Here is a 17,741-nt window from a genome sequence, read left to right on the forward strand (position 1 = left end):
GTACGCTCTATTTTATTATCCGCTTTGTTTAGAGTAAGGTCTACACGGTTTTGTCATGCATGCATGTCTTTTACCTTATGTAGGCTCTTCCATCCAGACCCTAGCCACGGCTCTTATTATCGGCATCGGCTAGCTTTGAGTGGTAGACTTTCCTTCGGGTTAGTCGTACACTCCTGGATTTTTTCTCCTACTATTTGTTTTCTTTCTTTCATTTTATTATTCATATTGTTATCTATGTGATTTTGTTAGGTTAGTTAGGCGTCTGGCTCGCTTAGCCTAGGTCACGGCCTATTGGGCCTTTATGTTACCGCTGGTCAGCTCGGTTGCTTCCCGATAGCATCTCGCTGATCAGTTGGTTATATTTTAGGCTTAGTTGTTGTTCTTATCGCCCCGTGGTCACTATGTGATCACGAGGCAGCCAGACGCCTGTCCAGTCACCTTTCCCCCCTCCCGCTCTTCCACAGAGTTGGGGGGGGTGGCTAGGCCTGCCCATGCTCGCTCCGCATACCCGAGCCTGCCTCCCTCTCTCCCCCCAGGCGGAGGGGGTAGAGGGACGGGACAGACCCAGACTGGACTCGACCTCTCCGGCTCTCGGTCCGGTCAGATGGTAAGGTGGGGGGGGACTGGCCTTTCCCCCTCTCCATTACTACTTCGTCGCTCCGTTACTAGCCCGAGCCTGTATGCCCCCGCTCTTTCCCACCTTACTAGGGCTCCTTTACCACCGGAGGCCTGGCATCTAGCGGAAACGTGCTTAGTCTACCCCACGGGGTGGACCGGAACATACAGTCGGTCTCGTCTAACCTCTCCGTTTCACTGAGTTATCACTCCGCCTCGCACTGGACTTAGTCCGGTACGTTCGAGCTTTTAGGTTTAAGATGTTAAGTTTATTTTAAGTACCTTAAACCATTCCCCCTCCCTTCTTTTCACCGGATACCTCCGGGGTTTATAGCCTATTCAGGCTAGTAAGGGAGGGGCTATGCCCGAATTTTTTCCGAGCTCCGGCATGCAATGGAGTTCTTCTGTCCTTTAGCCTGTAAGTGATATTCTTTAAGATACTCATGTGTCTTTCCACTTACAGACCACCAACTGTGAGCATCCGGGATGCGCCGCCACACTTCAGGACCCGTGTGGACACAAAGTTTGCCGGTCCCATGCTCCATGCGCGACTCCGCACGGGGACATCCAGGTCTGGTACCATGAGACGTGTACCATATGTTACGATCTGGTGAGCCAGCTTTTGGATGGGGTAAGTATTCCATCTCCGGTAGCTGGTCCGCATCTGTTTTAGTGCTTAAGTTTGTATCAATTACTCTAACTTAAGGAAATTCAAAGGGCCTTATAGCCCTATAAGTTTAAGTTATACTTTAAGTTATCTTTAGTTTTAAGTTATTCTTAAATCTAATTGTATACCCTCTCTTCCAGGCGCCGGCAGTGAGGGATACCGCACTGGCAACCCTGCGGGCCTGGGTCGGCGGTTTCGGGAAGAACGCCGCCAAGGGTATGCCCTACATCCTGGAGAAAAGGTTGGCGGTACTAATCTTCCCCGGAGGCAAGGCGACAGGATACGTCGACCCAGCAGAGGCTGCCCCGACTATCGCCTTCATCCAGCAACAGCTGGCTGCCTCATTGACTGACCAAGGCCAGGATATCTCCTCGGAAGTCGCGACGTTGGATATTAATGTAGAACCTATGGTAGGTGTAGACGACCTGTTGGTCGAGGTAGGTAAGGTGGACACCCAAAGGATACCCTTGGGCATAAAACTGTTGTCTTCTACTCCTGCAACCTCTCCATCCTTATTCCAAGGCTTTACGGGTGATGAATTGTATACTCCTCCTGACGCTTCGGTTAGACCCAAGGTCAAGGGTCAAAGCAGTGAAATCCCTTGACAAAGACGTCGTCGTCGTCTAAGAAGACGACGACTTCGGCCCTCATCCTCCTCTCGTAAGTCTCCGGCTAGGAATCCCGGAGCAGACAGATCTAAAGCTCTGGGTCCGGCTCTAAGTCCTCGAGGAGTAAATCCTCCAGAGAGAGATCTCACACTCCGGCTGAGTCGTCAGTTCCGCTACCTTTGGTTCCAATTCAAAGCTACCCCTCCACCTCCGCAGCAGCTCCGGCTTTGGACTCCAATGCTGGCCTGTTACAACAGGTGGGCGACCTGGTTGGGTCTCTAAAGAGTAGCATGGAACAAATGATCTCTCGGTTGTCGGATAGGATTACTTCTCAAGACTCCATTATAGCCGGACTGAGCCAAGCTCCTCTAGCCTCTCCACCTTCCAATCAGTGGACTCAGCTTCCCCGTATGACTCGCTTACCTCCGTTCTCGATGAACAACCTGTGGAGAGTAGCGTCATACGCCCCCTTCCAAGACGGTCTCATTTCTATACCGGAATTTGGAACTCGAAGGATAGAGGACTTCGAGTTCTACCCGGAAGACCTTCAGCCTCCGTTCATCGGCTACGCAAGGCTCACCGCCTCAGCCATGATTCGAGATGATAGGGTACCAAAGGAGACGGTCCTCTATTCACGTGACCAGGCTCAGAGAGAATGGCTCAGGTGTTTAGAGGACATGGATTGTTTCTAATACGAAAATCCAACCCTTCAAGAGTCCCTTTACGATCTTCACGATGGATGAGAGTACCCCGCTCCCTTTCCTGACTAAGATCGCGACCTCTACCATTCCAGCGGCCCAGAAGGGGGACCCCATGCCTCAACTGAAGGAAGCAGATCCTACATCTCCGTTACTTCCTTCAGCCGGAGAATTATGGGAAGACTTACCGAACACCTTCTCAGCTGGCAAACTCAAACCGGACTGTGCTATGGAGCAGTTTGGTGAAAGATACCAGCTTCCAGTAGCCTTATTCAGGCTGAATTTGACACTAAATCGCGATTAGCCAGATCAATTAATTCTATGGCTATGACCGAGGTGGCCACCATAGCCTATGGTTCAGAGCCGCTTTTCAAACTTATGACCAAATCCCTGACTCAAACGGTACAGTCAGATATGTTTGAGTTTGCCACTGCTAGAACGAATTGTAGGAAGCACGTCCTACAAGAAGCAACCATTCGGCACGAGCCGAATAGGTTACTCTCGTCAAGCATCTGGGGAGCAGATCTCTTCCCAGAAGCGATGGTGAAGGAAGTCCAGTCAGAGGCTACGAGGTTGGTTGAACCAGAGCCTTAAGGGACCGTTGGGGCCTTACGGCTAGGAGGAGGCAAGATCCTGCAGCTAGAGGTAAAGGGCAAAGGAAACCCACCCGGCGTTTCCAGCCCTACCAGAAAAGCAGCCACGCTTTTCTCAGCAAGTTCCGACGGTTCCCTTAGTGCAAACAGCCCAGCCCTCCACTTCAAAGGCTCAATCACAGCCAATTTATGTGATCTCCCCTCAGCCTCAGCCCTCACCTCTTATGCCATCTCTCCAGCTTACAATCAAACCTTCGAGAGTCAATCTTCACAGAAGTATGACCGCTCGGGTAAGAGGTCGAGGCAGAGGTAAACGTTCCTTTCGTGGGAGAGGATCGGGAGGTCCCTTTAATAGGGGGAAAAACACTTCAGAGGAGGCGAGGAGGTTACCAGAACCAATGAAGAACTTCAGGTAGGAGGAGGCTGTTTCACTTTTCGCCACCGGTGGAACTTCAGCAAGTGGGCTCAGAGCATTGTGTCAAAAGGCTGGGTTGAAGCTGGTTAACGAACCCACCTCCATCCAGGCCTTTCCGTCAAACTTCCTTCCAAAGAACTGACGGAGTATGCGGAGGATCTCCTTCAAAAAGGAGCTATAGCGAGAGTCAAAAGATTAAAGTTTCAAGGTCGCTTGTTCAGCGTGCCAAAGAAAGGCTCACAAAAAAGAAGAGTAATCTTAGACTTGTCCCGCTTAAACTTAGCCATTCGCGCTGCGACAAGTTCAAGATGCTCACGATCTCGCAGGTGCGGACCTTACTTCCCCGTCGGGGCCGTCACCACCTCTATCGATCTTACAGACGCTTACTATCATATCCCTATTGCAAGACACTTCCGGCTTATCTAGGCTTCAGATAGGCGCCCACCAGACATTCTCCTTCAAGGTAGTTCCTTTCGGGCTCAACGTAGCACACAGAGTGTTTACGAAGCTGGCGGAAGTAGTTGTTCAACAACTCAGATCGCAAGGGGTTATGGTAGTAGCGTATCTCGACGATTGGTTGATCTGGGCTTCAACAGTCGAGGAATGCAACAAAGCAACACTGAAAGTGATTCAGTTCCTGAATATCTAGGCTTCAAGATAAACAGGACCAAATCAAGACTCACTCCAGAGTCAAACTTTCAGTGGCTAGGCATTCAATGGAATCTATCCTCCATACTCTGTCGATTCCATCGTCCAAAAGGAAGGAAATAGCAAAGTCAGTCAAGCAATTTCTAAGTCACAAACTGGCTTCAAGAAGATCTCAGGAAAGGATCCTGGGTTCTCTCCAGTTTGCATCAGTGACGAACATCCTAATAAGAAAGCCAAACTGAAAGACCTAACCAGAATTTGGCGCTCACGGGCAAATATCAGGTTTTTTTTTCGCCTTCCATGGGACAAATTGTCCTCAGTCCTCTGATTCTAAAGAATCGACTTCGGCCGTGGGCGAAAGTCAAGAACCTATCGGTGTCAGTGCCCCTTCAGTTTCCTCCTCCAGGGATCACTATCCACACAGACGCTTCATTAAGCGGTTGGGAGGATATTCCCAGTTCAAAAAGGTTCAGGGAACGTGGTCACCTCAGTTCCGTCAGTTTCCATATAAAAACGGTTACTGGAGGCAATGGCACTGTTCTTGACTCTAAAAAGGTTACGTCCGCCAAAGTACTCCCACATAAAGCTAGTCCTGGACAGCGCAGTGGTAGTACATTGTATAAACAGAGGAGGCTCCAAGTCACGTCATCTAAACCATGTCATGGTAGCCATATTCTCCCTTGGCGGACAAGTTCAGTTGGCATCTCTCCTCCACCCATATAGCTGGAGTGAGAAACGTCATAGCAGATGCTCTATCCCGATCAGTACCTCTAGAGTCGGAATGGTCACTGGACAACAGTTCGTTCCAATGGATTCTTCAGAGAGTTCCAGGACTATAGGTAGATCTCTTCGCATCCCAAGCGAACCACAAACTCCCGTGTTATGTGGCCCCCAACCTGGACCCTCTGGCCTATGCCACGGACGCCCTGGCTCTAGATTGGAACAACTGGGAGAAGATTTATGTCTTTCCTCCGGTGAATCTTCTCATGAAGGTGCTAAACAAACTCAGGACATTCAAGGGTCAAGTGGCTCTAGTAGCCCCAGACTGGCCGAAGAGCAATTGGTATCCTCTCATCCTGGAACTGGGTCTCCGCCTCCTCTTCGGATCCCCAATCCCAAGCTCTCCCAGTCAGTACAACGAAGACTGTGTTCGCTTCCTCAGGGATTCTCAAAACCCTAACTTTATGGATTTCATGAAGTTTGCAGCGAAAAGGGATGCGAATATTGACCCTCAGAATATTCTCTTCTTGGAATCAGATAAGAGAGATTCAACTTTGAGACAGTATGATGCTGCTGTCAAAAAGTTAGCAACCTTCCATGAAAGAATCAGATATTAAGATCATGACAATCAATTCAGCTATATCCTTTTTCAGATCCTTATTTGAAAAAGGCTTAGCAGCTAGCACAATTACGACAAACAAGTCAGCCTTGAAAAAGATTTTTCAATTTGGGTTCAACATAGACTTGACAGATTCCTACTTCTCGTCTATTCCCAAGGCCTGTGCTGAGGGACTTAGACCTTCTGTAAGGCCTACGTCAGTATCATGGTTCTTAAACGATGTTCTAAAACTGGCTTCAGAAACCAATAATGACACATGCTCATTTATAATGCTGTTAAGAAAAACCCTATTTTATTAAGCTTGGCCTCAGGAGCTAGAATTTCAGAACTGTCGGCTTATCCAGAGATCCGGATCATATTCAGTTCCTTCCCACAGGGGAAGTGCTACTTTCACCAGAACGTAGCTTTTTAGCTAAGAATGAAGATCCTTTGATGAGGTGGGAACCATGGAAGGTAATACCCCTTCCACAAGATATATCTCTTTGCCCAGTTTCAACGTTACGAGCCTTTCTATCTAGGACCTCCTATCCTCATCGGGTCCTCTCTTTAGGAGAGAAAAAGGTGGTACTTTATCTTTATTAAAGGCATCAGGCAACAAATCCTGTACTTCATTAAACAAGCCAATCCTGACTCTTTCCCAAAAGCACATGATGTCAGGGCAGTAGCCACCTCAATTAACTATTTCCAACATATGAACTTCGATGAGTTGAAAAAGTATACTGGATGGAAATCACCGACAGTGTTCAAACGTCATTACTTAAAGTCCTTGGAAGCCCTGAAATTTCAGCAGGTTGCAGCGGGTAACATAGTTTCCCCTGGCTCTGACTAATCCTTAGTAGAAGATTCAGTCCTCCTTTCTACCTGCCTCACCCAACAGTTCGTCTATTCCTGCCTTGTTCATTTACGATCACCTTGTGTCTTAGCTGCTTTAATGATGATATAGTGGGTGTCCCTTATTTTTTTGCTAGGGACACTCACATTTGTGATGATTACTGATCTCGTGGATGTCATCTCCTTATTTTTATGCTAGGAGATACATCTTCTTATAATGGTTACGGGTTTTGTATATTAAGTCATATACATTCTTTTATATTTTGTTATTGTTGAGTTTGTTTTATTCAACTTGTATATTAATTGCTTTAAATGGTTTTGATACATAAGCTTTACACAGATACCATTGTTGTACATATATGATATTTCTCCTGTATATATGTATATTACCTTAAGTTAAGAAATATTATTAGCATTAAATATAATTAAGTAATATTTCTATTTGTATCACTGTGTATATGTATCTTTATTAGCAATTATATTGATTTATTTTTATTTTATCTTTTATTTGAGACCCTTTATATTTTGTTGAATTTCTTTACAATCTTGTCTATTTCTCTGGTAGATTCTCGCGCAGCGACACGAGCTGAGCCAGAAAAGGGATTTTGACGTAAGGAAAAATCTATTTCTGGGCGATTGGCTCGTGTCGCCCAGCGAAATCCCGCCCTACCCATCCCATCGCCAAGATTGTCTGCTAACTTCAGGATGGCCACCAGAGGCGCAGCAGTCGGCAGCATGGGATGGAGTAGTAGTAGTAGGTGCTGCCCACTCTGTGGGTCGGCTCCCCTCTTGGGGGGATTTTGTAGTGGGAGAATTCTATTGGCATTTGGCTCGTGGTAGTGGTCTCACTCGCCATAGTGTTCATACCGACACTCTCTGGGAGGGTGAGCGAGTCAGTTATACTGACCTTTTTCTTTATTTATTTATTCTCTGGTATGTGTTAGTACATTTACCCTAGAAATAATAGATTAAAGGATATTTCGCTGGCGACACGAGCCAATCGCCCAGAAATAGATTTTTCCTTACGTCAAAATCCCTTTTTTAAATATCTACATACCTTCCATTTATACCAAAGCAACACTTAGGCAGAACCATCAATGATTAATTTGTAAAATATAGAAAAAAAAAATATGGTACATTATACTAAAAAGGTTTCTATGCTTTAAATCTTTCAAGGGTAAATCTAAGGCCCAGTTTTCTGAATGCAAGACACAAACTAAAACATGGAAAGATAATAATAGAAATCAAGCATACAGTATCTTTATACCAAAAAAAAGGATCTACAAAACAGAGGAAGAAACTTAAAACTTTAAAATACATCATTATCAGGTCATTTAATCTATAATCCTTACTATTCAAATGGCTAGTCCGATAATTCAAAAGCAACTGGTGGCTCTTGGAACACTTTAATGCGTATAAATGAAACAACCTCATTCTATACGAAAGTAAAAGAATGAACTAATTACTGTAATGAATTCCATTAAGGTCAAGATAAATATACATCCGGGACTCCTGTGTTAAACCTTCTTCCTTTATTTTTTTTTTTTTATGAGTGGAGCTCATGAATGATAGGTTTTCTTTACATATATCTGGAAATAGCCACAAAATAATACTAAGAGTTTCTGTCATAACAAAAATATCAAACCTCCAGTCTGGCAACTAGGTATTTCGATCAAAGACTTTCAACTCATCTGCATGAACAACAATAGCACATAAAATATTGTATGAATCTCCTCAATGAAAAATTTCATTTACATTACTGGATATGCAAAGATTAATAACTTAGAATTAATAATCAGAATACTGTATAGTATGAAATTCTAACAGATGAATTCAAGATTTTAAAACCAGTGTGATTAACAGTAATGATAGAGTATATGTACCTCTATGACATTTAATTTGAAGGAGGTCAAGAACAACAATGATTATGTTAAGAAAAATAAAAAAATGGAGCTCAAAATACACTTGCTGTTGCTAAAGATGTTAAATAAGTTGAATAATTTTGAAGAAACATTTGTGTTGAATAAATACATACCAAAAGTTGTAACTTACGAGTTCTCTCTCAGTAAATGCTCTTACATTTCTTCTTCCAAGTCCTCAATCATCTCTAAACTAAGGTACTCTTGAATTTCAAGATCACTTACCTACAAAAAAAAAAAGAAAGAATAGTAGTTATAGAAGGTACTAAATAAGACTTCATTGCCAGAATTGGCTTATTACCTGTCTGTAGGCTACACTACTGACAACTTAACAAAATACCATCATGAAGTTATAGTACTCAGTTTTACGTTTCCAGATACCTGACTCTATCTAAAATCAGTTTACAACAATTAAAGTCAATACTAAAATGATATTATTAAATGACTTTTTTACTTATGCACTTCTCTAATCCAAAGAATGTGAATCACATCCTGCCTCTGAAAAGAACTCCTTCCTTCAAAAATTCACTTCCAAAAAATTTAATTTGAAAATACTTAGTGAACAAATGATTACGGGTACAACAAAGCTTCTAACATGTAAAATGTGTGTCCCCAGTTTTGGAAAGATTCATCACACATTTATGCATTAAGTGCTAGTCTATTGATGAAAATTCACCACAAGCACAAAATATATAAGTTTTGTAATAGCAATTAGCATTGGCAAACTGTAACCATTATTTATTACTAATAAGAACTACAAGAGAGGCACCAATAATGATGCTGAGAGTGAGTTGTCTTATAGATGAAACAGCCTTGTATCCTTTAATTCTACAAAACTTTGCTCTCATGCAAATCCATTATTGGAACTAAAAGATGGGACTCACCTAAAGGTTAGAAAACGTTAGAAAACAAATACCAATCCTGTTAATTTGCATGTAACTGGTCACTGAAGGGGAATATCAATAGGACCCTTTGCAAATACAGGCTGTCCCTGGCTTATGATGGGGGTTCCATTCGTGAGACGCATCATATGCCAAAAATCGACTTAAGCCGGAAAATCGTCAAAAATCATAAGAAAACGTTACTTTTAATGCTTTGGGTGTATAAAAAACTATGTAAACTGCATTTTTATGGCATTTTTCCTAAAAAAACCTTCAAATAATGATTATTTTGCATTTCTGGAGTCATATTTCTTCCACTAGATCGGTGTCGCAACCCTGGAACATGCGTTATAAACATGGAAATAATTTATGATGAATATAATTGAAAAGCGTCATAACCTCGGAACGTTATAAGCCGAACCCATCGTAAGCCAGGGACTGCCTGTAACTTCAAACAAGGAATAATCAAAGTGGCATTGCGTATCTGCCAGGTGTCAGGATGTATAGCTGGGAGATACATGAGTGCTGGTAATAAATAAAAGAAAAAAAAAGGGAATTCCGATATCTTCAAAAGCTAATCTTCATCAAACACAGATTAGATGTCTTATAAAAGACTCCTAAGTCTAAGAAAATATTCTGGTGATTAATCTCACATGGTAAAGTCTTGAGACAAAGAGTAATAAACACAAAACAATAACATTCTGATTCTTCCATACAACATAAGCGAATGTTAGATCAGTGACTTCTTCCTAAGTCAATAAACAATAAAAATCATTAGGAAACTCTTTCATTAAGGGAAATTTTATCATAACGAAAACTGTCAAGGAGACAATCAACTTTATGTTATGATTCAACATTTATGAATCCCCTCTTTGATTTACAGAGGAAAACACTAAGTGCCGGAGTTAACAACATTTCAGGTCCATGAAGCAAGAACCCTGAAAAAAGTGCTGGTCTTCACGAAGATAACCAAAACAGCATTTCTTTCTTCTCTACGTAACAGAAATTCTGTAATGAAAGCAACATGCACTGAGTTACTAAAATACATAGTCTTCTATCTACTGCTAACAGCAAAAGATGGTTACTTCTTTGAAAAAGGCAGCTAAAGACTGCTCCTCTTGAACTGATGGAGGGTTCTTTGTCTAAGACCTTGCTATACATCTCACAAAGAAGAATTGCTGCATCTCTAGTTAGTCTGTGTTACAGCAACGACAATGATATAGGGCAGGGGAAGTCTGGATGGCATTTCTATAAACTGTTTTCACAAGATCTAAGGGCCAATAGGTCATCACACCTACGGTACATGTAAACACTCGGATATTTCTTATACATTTCCCAACTTACCTACAAACTAGTTAAGTTAAGTATATCTTAGTTTTACCAGACCACTGAGCTGATTAACAGCCCTCCTAGGGCTGGCCCGAAGGATTAGATATTTTTATGTCGCTAGGAACCAATTGGTCACCTAGCTACGGGACATACAGTTTATTGTGGGATTTGAACCACATTCTATCGAGAAATGAATTTCTGTCATCAAAAATAAATTCCTCTGATTCTGAGATTCAAACTAAGGACCACCAGATTGGTAGCTGAGCACAAAAACCACATACAAACTAGTGCCTTAATATCTAGAGATGAGACTCGTGCAACATTTCTTATTACAAATAGTGTCTCTGGTAATGGGCACAAGTATTGAAAAGCTTTTGCCAAATGGTTGCTTGTGCTGCTAAAACCTGAAGAAGACAGAATACTATGCAGGGTAGGCCAGCAATCTGTATGTGGAAGTTATTCTTCTGGACAACAAGTACTCTGCTCAGAAGTAATGTCTATCCTCACCTATGAATTCTGAGACAAGAAACTACATCATATTCTGAATGAGCTTCTTATAAACCAATGCAATCACAAAAGAACACTTAAGAACCTTGTGCAGATGTACATCACAACATGAGCTCAAATGAATACAGGTTCCATTAACCTCATAATAAAATTTGAATGAAAAGCTTGAAGTATTCACTTTTGACTGGTAATATATGACATAAAACCTTTTAAAGCTGTCCAACTACGTCCAGGACAATAATTCTGTTGTTTCATGGTTCATCTACATTAATTCTACAATTACCTCAACTCCCTGTAAATCCTGATGAAGTATTCAAGTGGAAAGAGAAATATAGTTTGTGACATTTCTATATCTGAAGAAAAGATGCCTTTGGATGAAATTCTTACGACAAGCAAAACCCTCAGTTCTTAGAAAGAGGATATAAGCTGACCAAATGATTCTGAAGATTACTAATGAAATCCCCAAAAATCAAGTCAGATCTCATATGAGGCAGGTCCTTATAAAAGTACACTAAGCCTTCTTTTAAACCTGTGCTGAAATTGGTGTACTCTATGGAAATCCACCAACTGAAAAGACCCTAAAAACATGGACACCTCTTCAGCAAAACTCCTTTAGTCAAGACACATAAAAAGCAGAGCTTCTCTCCACTGACAGAAAATAGGCATCCTTTGACCAAAACCAGGTAGCATGGATCCCCCAATTAGAACAATGTCTACTGAAACTTCTCTGACACTGGCATGTGTTCTAAGGTTCATTCATGGTGACTGTCTAAAATCTGTTATCAATATACAACACCAATCACAGTAAATAAGTTGTCACACATGCATCAATCATGGTAAATAAATTGACATGTAACTGAAACAAATGAAACCCATAATTTGCCCAGACCATGTTACTAATGGTCATGGATCAATAGAGGATGAAGTCAAGCACCACAATGGCTGGGGAATTGGGGAAAACTGTCAATCCACACATTTTAATGTATTTAATCATCTATATCAGAATGGCCATTTCACCATTTACCAAAAAGTCTGTTCTTACACGAGGTTATTGCCGTTTGGTTGTGCAGGTGATTAAATTGAACAACCCCAGCAATGTACTATTAACATGGACAGCTATTATAACAGTGAATCTGGTCTGTTCAGTGTTTCATGAAACCGTGTATTCTTGTTACTGCCAATAGCCATTGTTGAATCCTACAATTTTGTTTTTGCTCAAAAGCTTTAGGAACACTGCACAAAGTCAGTGAAGAAAAGTAACAAAGAAAATAATCAATTGTGTTCTATAGCATCACGAACATAAAGGCCACTATGGTAATGAAGATTATAGAGCAGCAATTTTTCACATTACATAATATAAATGTGGAACACAACCTAGGCTGTTCCCATTAACTGGTATGTTGCAAACCCTTGTCAACGGAAACTGCAAGTGATTATTTGACCAAAAATTTATGAATGAAGCATACTCATGGATAACGATTTGCCTTTTTCATCTCAAAGCAGACTTTATGTTCAGTGACTCAAAATTAAGTGCATAGAACATATGCACCCTCAATGATCAACTGACACAGTACTGACTATAAAACAAAAAGAACTGAACTTCATACCTGCAGCATTTTTGAGGACTGTCATACACTGCGTATGCTCGCCTTGCTCAGCCAGATCCAGGGCCGTAAGACCGTTTGCATCTTTTGCTAGTAGATCTGCTCCATAATCCAGGAGCAAACGTATGTTCTCCACAGCACCATGTTCAGAAGCTATGTGAAGGCAAGTCTGAAAAATACACCAGCTTTAGTATATAATCACTTGAGTTGTTACATATTTAGTCAGACATTTCTAAAGGTCATTTCGCATACTATCTTAATCAAAAATATTTTACAGAGAAATGCCGATACCACACATATGACTAGATACGGTATAATCGATAACATTCCTAGGCAACACAACAAACCAAACCACTGTCATCCTTACTCTTCCTTCTGCACGAGGTCCCGAGGCCATATTGGCATCAGCCCCTGCCTGAAGGAGAATTCTAAGGCAACGGGACGACTCTGTTGTAGCTGCTGCGTGTAATGGGGTACGTCCCCAAGCATCTCGACAATCAAGGTGACTTATCTGTTCGCCGTTCAGCAGATCTTCCAGTAACTCCGCATTATCCCACAAAGCTGCCTGAAAGGGTAAACACTGGTCAGTGATCTTATACCTTCGTCCAAAAACAAAAGGACAAAATGCTTAAGAAGGATGGTAAAAAATATAAACGTCTCTGGCATATTATATAAGATAGTGCATGCCTGAACACGCATGGAAATTTGGTAAAACGTTTATCAATTCATTATTCAGTAAAACTGGAGTATAAATCCTTCGACCTACCGTTAAAAGTACGTAAATTTTACGGTTAGCTTCCCATTCAACCACAGTTACGCATATTTAATGTGATACTATATAATCAAAAGATAAACTTGTAAGCCTCTATAAAATGTATTATATTCCAATGAAGAAATCAATAATAATTTATAAACCATGGAACTGCTATAACATGACGTGAAACGAAAGACTGCAAAATGGTGATCCACCGGGAAGCAACTTTACAGATAAAAGATTCTTCAGTACAAAAATCTGCTCACACTTTCACATCCACTCCCCACACGGTGACATCCTGCCTAGAATGAACTCTTTTGCTTTCCGGATCCCAAGGAGTTTTATCTTTATTTTAACATTCCTACCTTCCTGTTATCACGTGCTTTCTAGATCCTGTATCCTTTCTCCTCCACAACACTCTAGAGGGTTAAAGTATGTATTTTGCACTTAGCTAATCTCTCCTATTTTCGACGCATAACCACACCTTTTCATACACTGATACATGCTCTGACCTACAATAATTTTTTTACATACAGCTTAACCATTTAACGATTCATACTCCAAATACATCAGAAATACAATTTACCTCCGAGGTGCATTATTCATTTACATTATACAAACTCACTTTATTCGCATCGAGACTGCCAGTGTCACTCCAACTTATGACTACTCTGAATTTTCCTTAGCTGAAACTGTAGCGGAGCTCCTACTGATCTCACTGCCTCAGCATATATTTGCCTCTTCGATCATTCAACCATCATTTGTGACCATTCGCCTGCTAAAAATGATATAAATGCGCCTTCCAATAGCTATGAAAGATTCACCACTCCATTTACATCACTTCCTCAGGCTTGCGTTGGCTAACATTCATTTTCAACTTCTTCCTTTAACAAAGACTTTAAAGCATTTTTACTCTTCATTGAACTTTTGTTCATCATCACCAATCAACAATGTAAACTCTTCTAATATTAACTTGCTCTCTCACCTCTCATCCACATTATACTCTCTCTCATCCTGAGACCTTGCACGTACATCCTCTGCTCTTTCCTTTAACTGAACTTATCACTCCACGCACGTGGATCATTAAACTAACTGGTATTATTAACAACTTCCCGCAAATGAATATTAAACAACCAAAGAAACACCATCGTCTTAAAATTGGGCTGGGCCCACACTGAGACAAACGGGACAAACGACTCGGCCCAGAGCAAGGCAGAAATCTGTAAGCAGAACGACGCTACCGTCTCCGAAATGTTACATAAAATCCATTATAAAACTTCTAATTGTTATTAAAGACCTATCAAATCATGTCTGCTACAAATCATAACTCAAATCTTTTAAATACACTCAACCCACTAACGCCGACCTTGTCTAAATTTCCATTACTCTTCCCCTATCAAAGCTTTCTGATATACTCAAACATGCAAAAAAAAATAAGCACAAAAATACTCCAAACTACAAATACCGAATCTGTCCTTTGATGAACATCATGTCATAATAAATACCCAGCCACAATTTATTTATGTGAATAACATACTGAAAAGGAAAAGAATCTTTTACGTACATACAATGCAATCCATGAATTGCGCAAGTGGGCCACAAAAATTCTGTTACCTTTCCCCCACAAGTTCACGTTTTTTTTTTTTTTTTTTTTTTTTTTTTTTTTTTTTTTTTTGCGTTTTTTTTTTTTTTTTTTTTTTTTTTTTTTTGCATTAATGCTTGCTATACTTCTCTGTTTAACGAAAAAGTTCAAACTTCTTCTACCAGCAAAAAATCGGTCGCTCCAAAACACACCTTGTAATACAAATCCTCAGCAGTCAATGCAGATTCAGGAAGAAGATCCAAAGGCGTTTTGGAGAAGGGAAATTTTATCTTCCCATTCTCCTTTTCCTCTTCCTCCTGTTCTTCTTCTCCTCCTTCCTTCACAGAAGCTGATTTATCCGCGAGAGAAGACCTGAGCTTCTCCACGACGGAGATTACAGCTTCGCGAAACGACTCGAACAGATGGAACTTGGGCTCTCCGGGCCCCGATGGTTTCTTCGGAATCCTCATGGCCTCTTTCAACTAAGGGCAGTCTCTCATTCTCCGTCTGATTCACAATATGATTAAACCTTCACTTAATCATAAGTCAATCGAAAGCACGAGACACTGAGGGTATTCTTTGTTCCGCGTCGTTTCTATTCTCTCTTTTTTTTTCATTCAACAACAAAAGCACATATTTACTTTGACATTCTTCGTTTGACTTCAGAAACAGTCATCTACGAAATCAAACAAAACGTACGGCAAGGACATATTCAGTGTCCTCCACATAACTTCTAGCCAGTATTCAAGCACTCGCCTAGAAATATTGCGCTGTCATTCATTACGAGAGAAAGGCAAATAATTGTTTCCATTAAATCTAAATTGCTCGTCATATCAAATGCATGAAAATGGTAATCAGTTTTTTGTTTAGCATACGAAGAGAGAGAGAGAGAGAGAGAGAGAGAGAGAGAGAGAGAGAGAGAGAGAGAGAGAGAGAGAGAGAGAGAGAGAGAGAGATTGTTGCTATTCATTTTTAACCCATCATATATAGTAATTAAGCCCACCACACTGTTCTAAATTTCAGCTTTTCTGACCTTACTTTACCCCAATTTTATAATAGATACAAACGATAAGTTACTGATACAAAATACACAATAGAATACTAAGATTTTACTTAGTGTGTTGGGACAACTAAATGCAACTTTCACTACAAGTTGCAATAACATACCAATTATGACAAAGCAAGAACAAGTAGAAAGCACAGTCCAAGATTACAAACTACTGTTTTTGCCAATAGTATAGTTGACCATATACTCCACATCATATACGACTTCTCCAAATGCTAGGACGCGATTGCTTTAAACTACCGATATAATCAGCATTTTTCCCATATTCTTCCCTACACAGTACAAAGCGTCGTTTTTTCTGAATTATATATATCAATAATAATAATTGAAGCGATAAAAAGATTCTGGATCTTGACCCAAAAGAAAATGCGGGTAGTATGCAGAGTAGGGTTTAGTGTTACGTGTGTGTGTGTGTGTGTGTGTGTGTGTGTGTGTGTGTGTGTGTGTGTTATTGTTGTTGTTGTTGTTGTTAAAGGTGGCACGACGCCCTAAGTTAGGTTAGGAAGGTGAGGTCTGGTTAAGTCAGGGCACGGCATTCTAGGCAAAAGAAAAAAAAAAAAAAAAAAAAAAAGTACATCTTAGTTTAACCAGACCACTGAACTGATTAACAGCTCCCCTAGGGCTGGCCCGAAGGATTAGATATTTTTAAGTCGCCAGGAACCACTTGGTTACCTAGCAAGAGGACCCACAACTTATTGTGGGATCAGAAACACATTATACCGAGAAATTAATTTCTAATCACCAGAAACCAATTCCTCTTATTCCACGTTGGCGGAGCGGGGAATCGAACTCGGGACTACCGAGGAACTACGCCATTCTAGGAAAGGTTAGGATCTCTCAAGCCTGCCACTGTCTCCCTACTCTGCATCTGCTCCGAAAATGTAATCTATTCTCCCTGGAAGATATTTTCACAAAACTTTACGAAAAATCGTTAATTATTTTAAACGTAATACAGATATCAGACACACACAAAAACCTAATATCTTCTTCGGAAGTGGAAAACAACAACCAACCGGCGTCGGTGCTACAAGAGATGTTGCAGCCATTTATTACACCATCAATTAATGAATGACTGCAAGTCGTCGACGCCCGCTAATAATCACGCAGGTACGACGTCAACTTCAAAAAGCGTTAACATCAACCACAAAAATAATATCTCCTACCAGACAGAAGGATCTTTATATTCTTAAAAAGATATATTTCCAATAAAATAGGTAGTATATATATAAATCTTCAGAGGGTGTCCATGACACAAGTTGTAAAAGGATCAAGTTTATTACTACGAAACGTTTCGCACATGAAACATCTGTGCATAATCAGTCTGTGAAAGAGCAATAAGACAAATAAATAACATACAACATTGTATGTTACTTATCTGTCTTACAGCTCTTTCACAGACTGATGATGCACAAATGTTTCATGTGCGAAACGTTTCGTAGCAATAAACTTGATCCTTTTACAACTTGTATCATGGACACCCTCTGAAGATTCGTATAAAATTTCTCCACTGAACGACTATATATATATATATATATATATATATATATATATATATATATATATATATATATATATATATATATATATGCGTCTGTGTGTGTAGTATATACATACATACATACATACATACGTACATACATACATACAGACACACACACGTGCGCATATATTATATATATATATAT

The 17,741-nt window shown here is 40.6% G+C and overlaps 1 protein-coding gene across 8 annotated transcripts in view; it reads right to left on the reverse strand.

Annotated features, from left to right (window-relative positions):
- LOC135219441 (leucine-rich repeat serine/threonine-protein kinase 1-like) overlaps positions 1-17,741 on the reverse strand; it is a 940,187-nt gene that overhangs the window by 734,152 nt on the left and 188,294 nt on the right. For 3 of the 8 annotated variants that reach the window (XM_064256223.1, XM_064256222.1, XM_064256221.1), the window contains exons 1-3: positions 15,203-15,736; positions 13,022-13,219; positions 12,658-12,823 (exon numbers count right to left, since the gene is read on the reverse strand). In XM_064256223.1, the coding sequence (XP_064112293.1) occupies positions 12,658-12,823; positions 13,022-13,219; positions 15,203-15,460 (622 nt within the window). In that variant the 5' untranslated portion in view covers positions 15,461-15,736. Of the gene's footprint in view, positions 1-12,657; positions 12,824-13,021; positions 13,220-15,202; positions 15,739-17,741 lie in introns of those variants that run through there. The other 5 variants (XM_064256220.1, XM_064256219.1, XM_064256227.1 and 2 more) reach the window with 3 other exon arrangements.

The sequence above is a fragment of the Macrobrachium nipponense genome, chromosome 1, assembly GCF_015104395.2.
Source record: "Macrobrachium nipponense isolate FS-2020 chromosome 1, ASM1510439v2, whole genome shotgun sequence".
Taxonomy (NCBI): Eukaryota; Metazoa; Arthropoda; class Malacostraca; order Decapoda; family Palaemonidae; genus Macrobrachium; species Macrobrachium nipponense.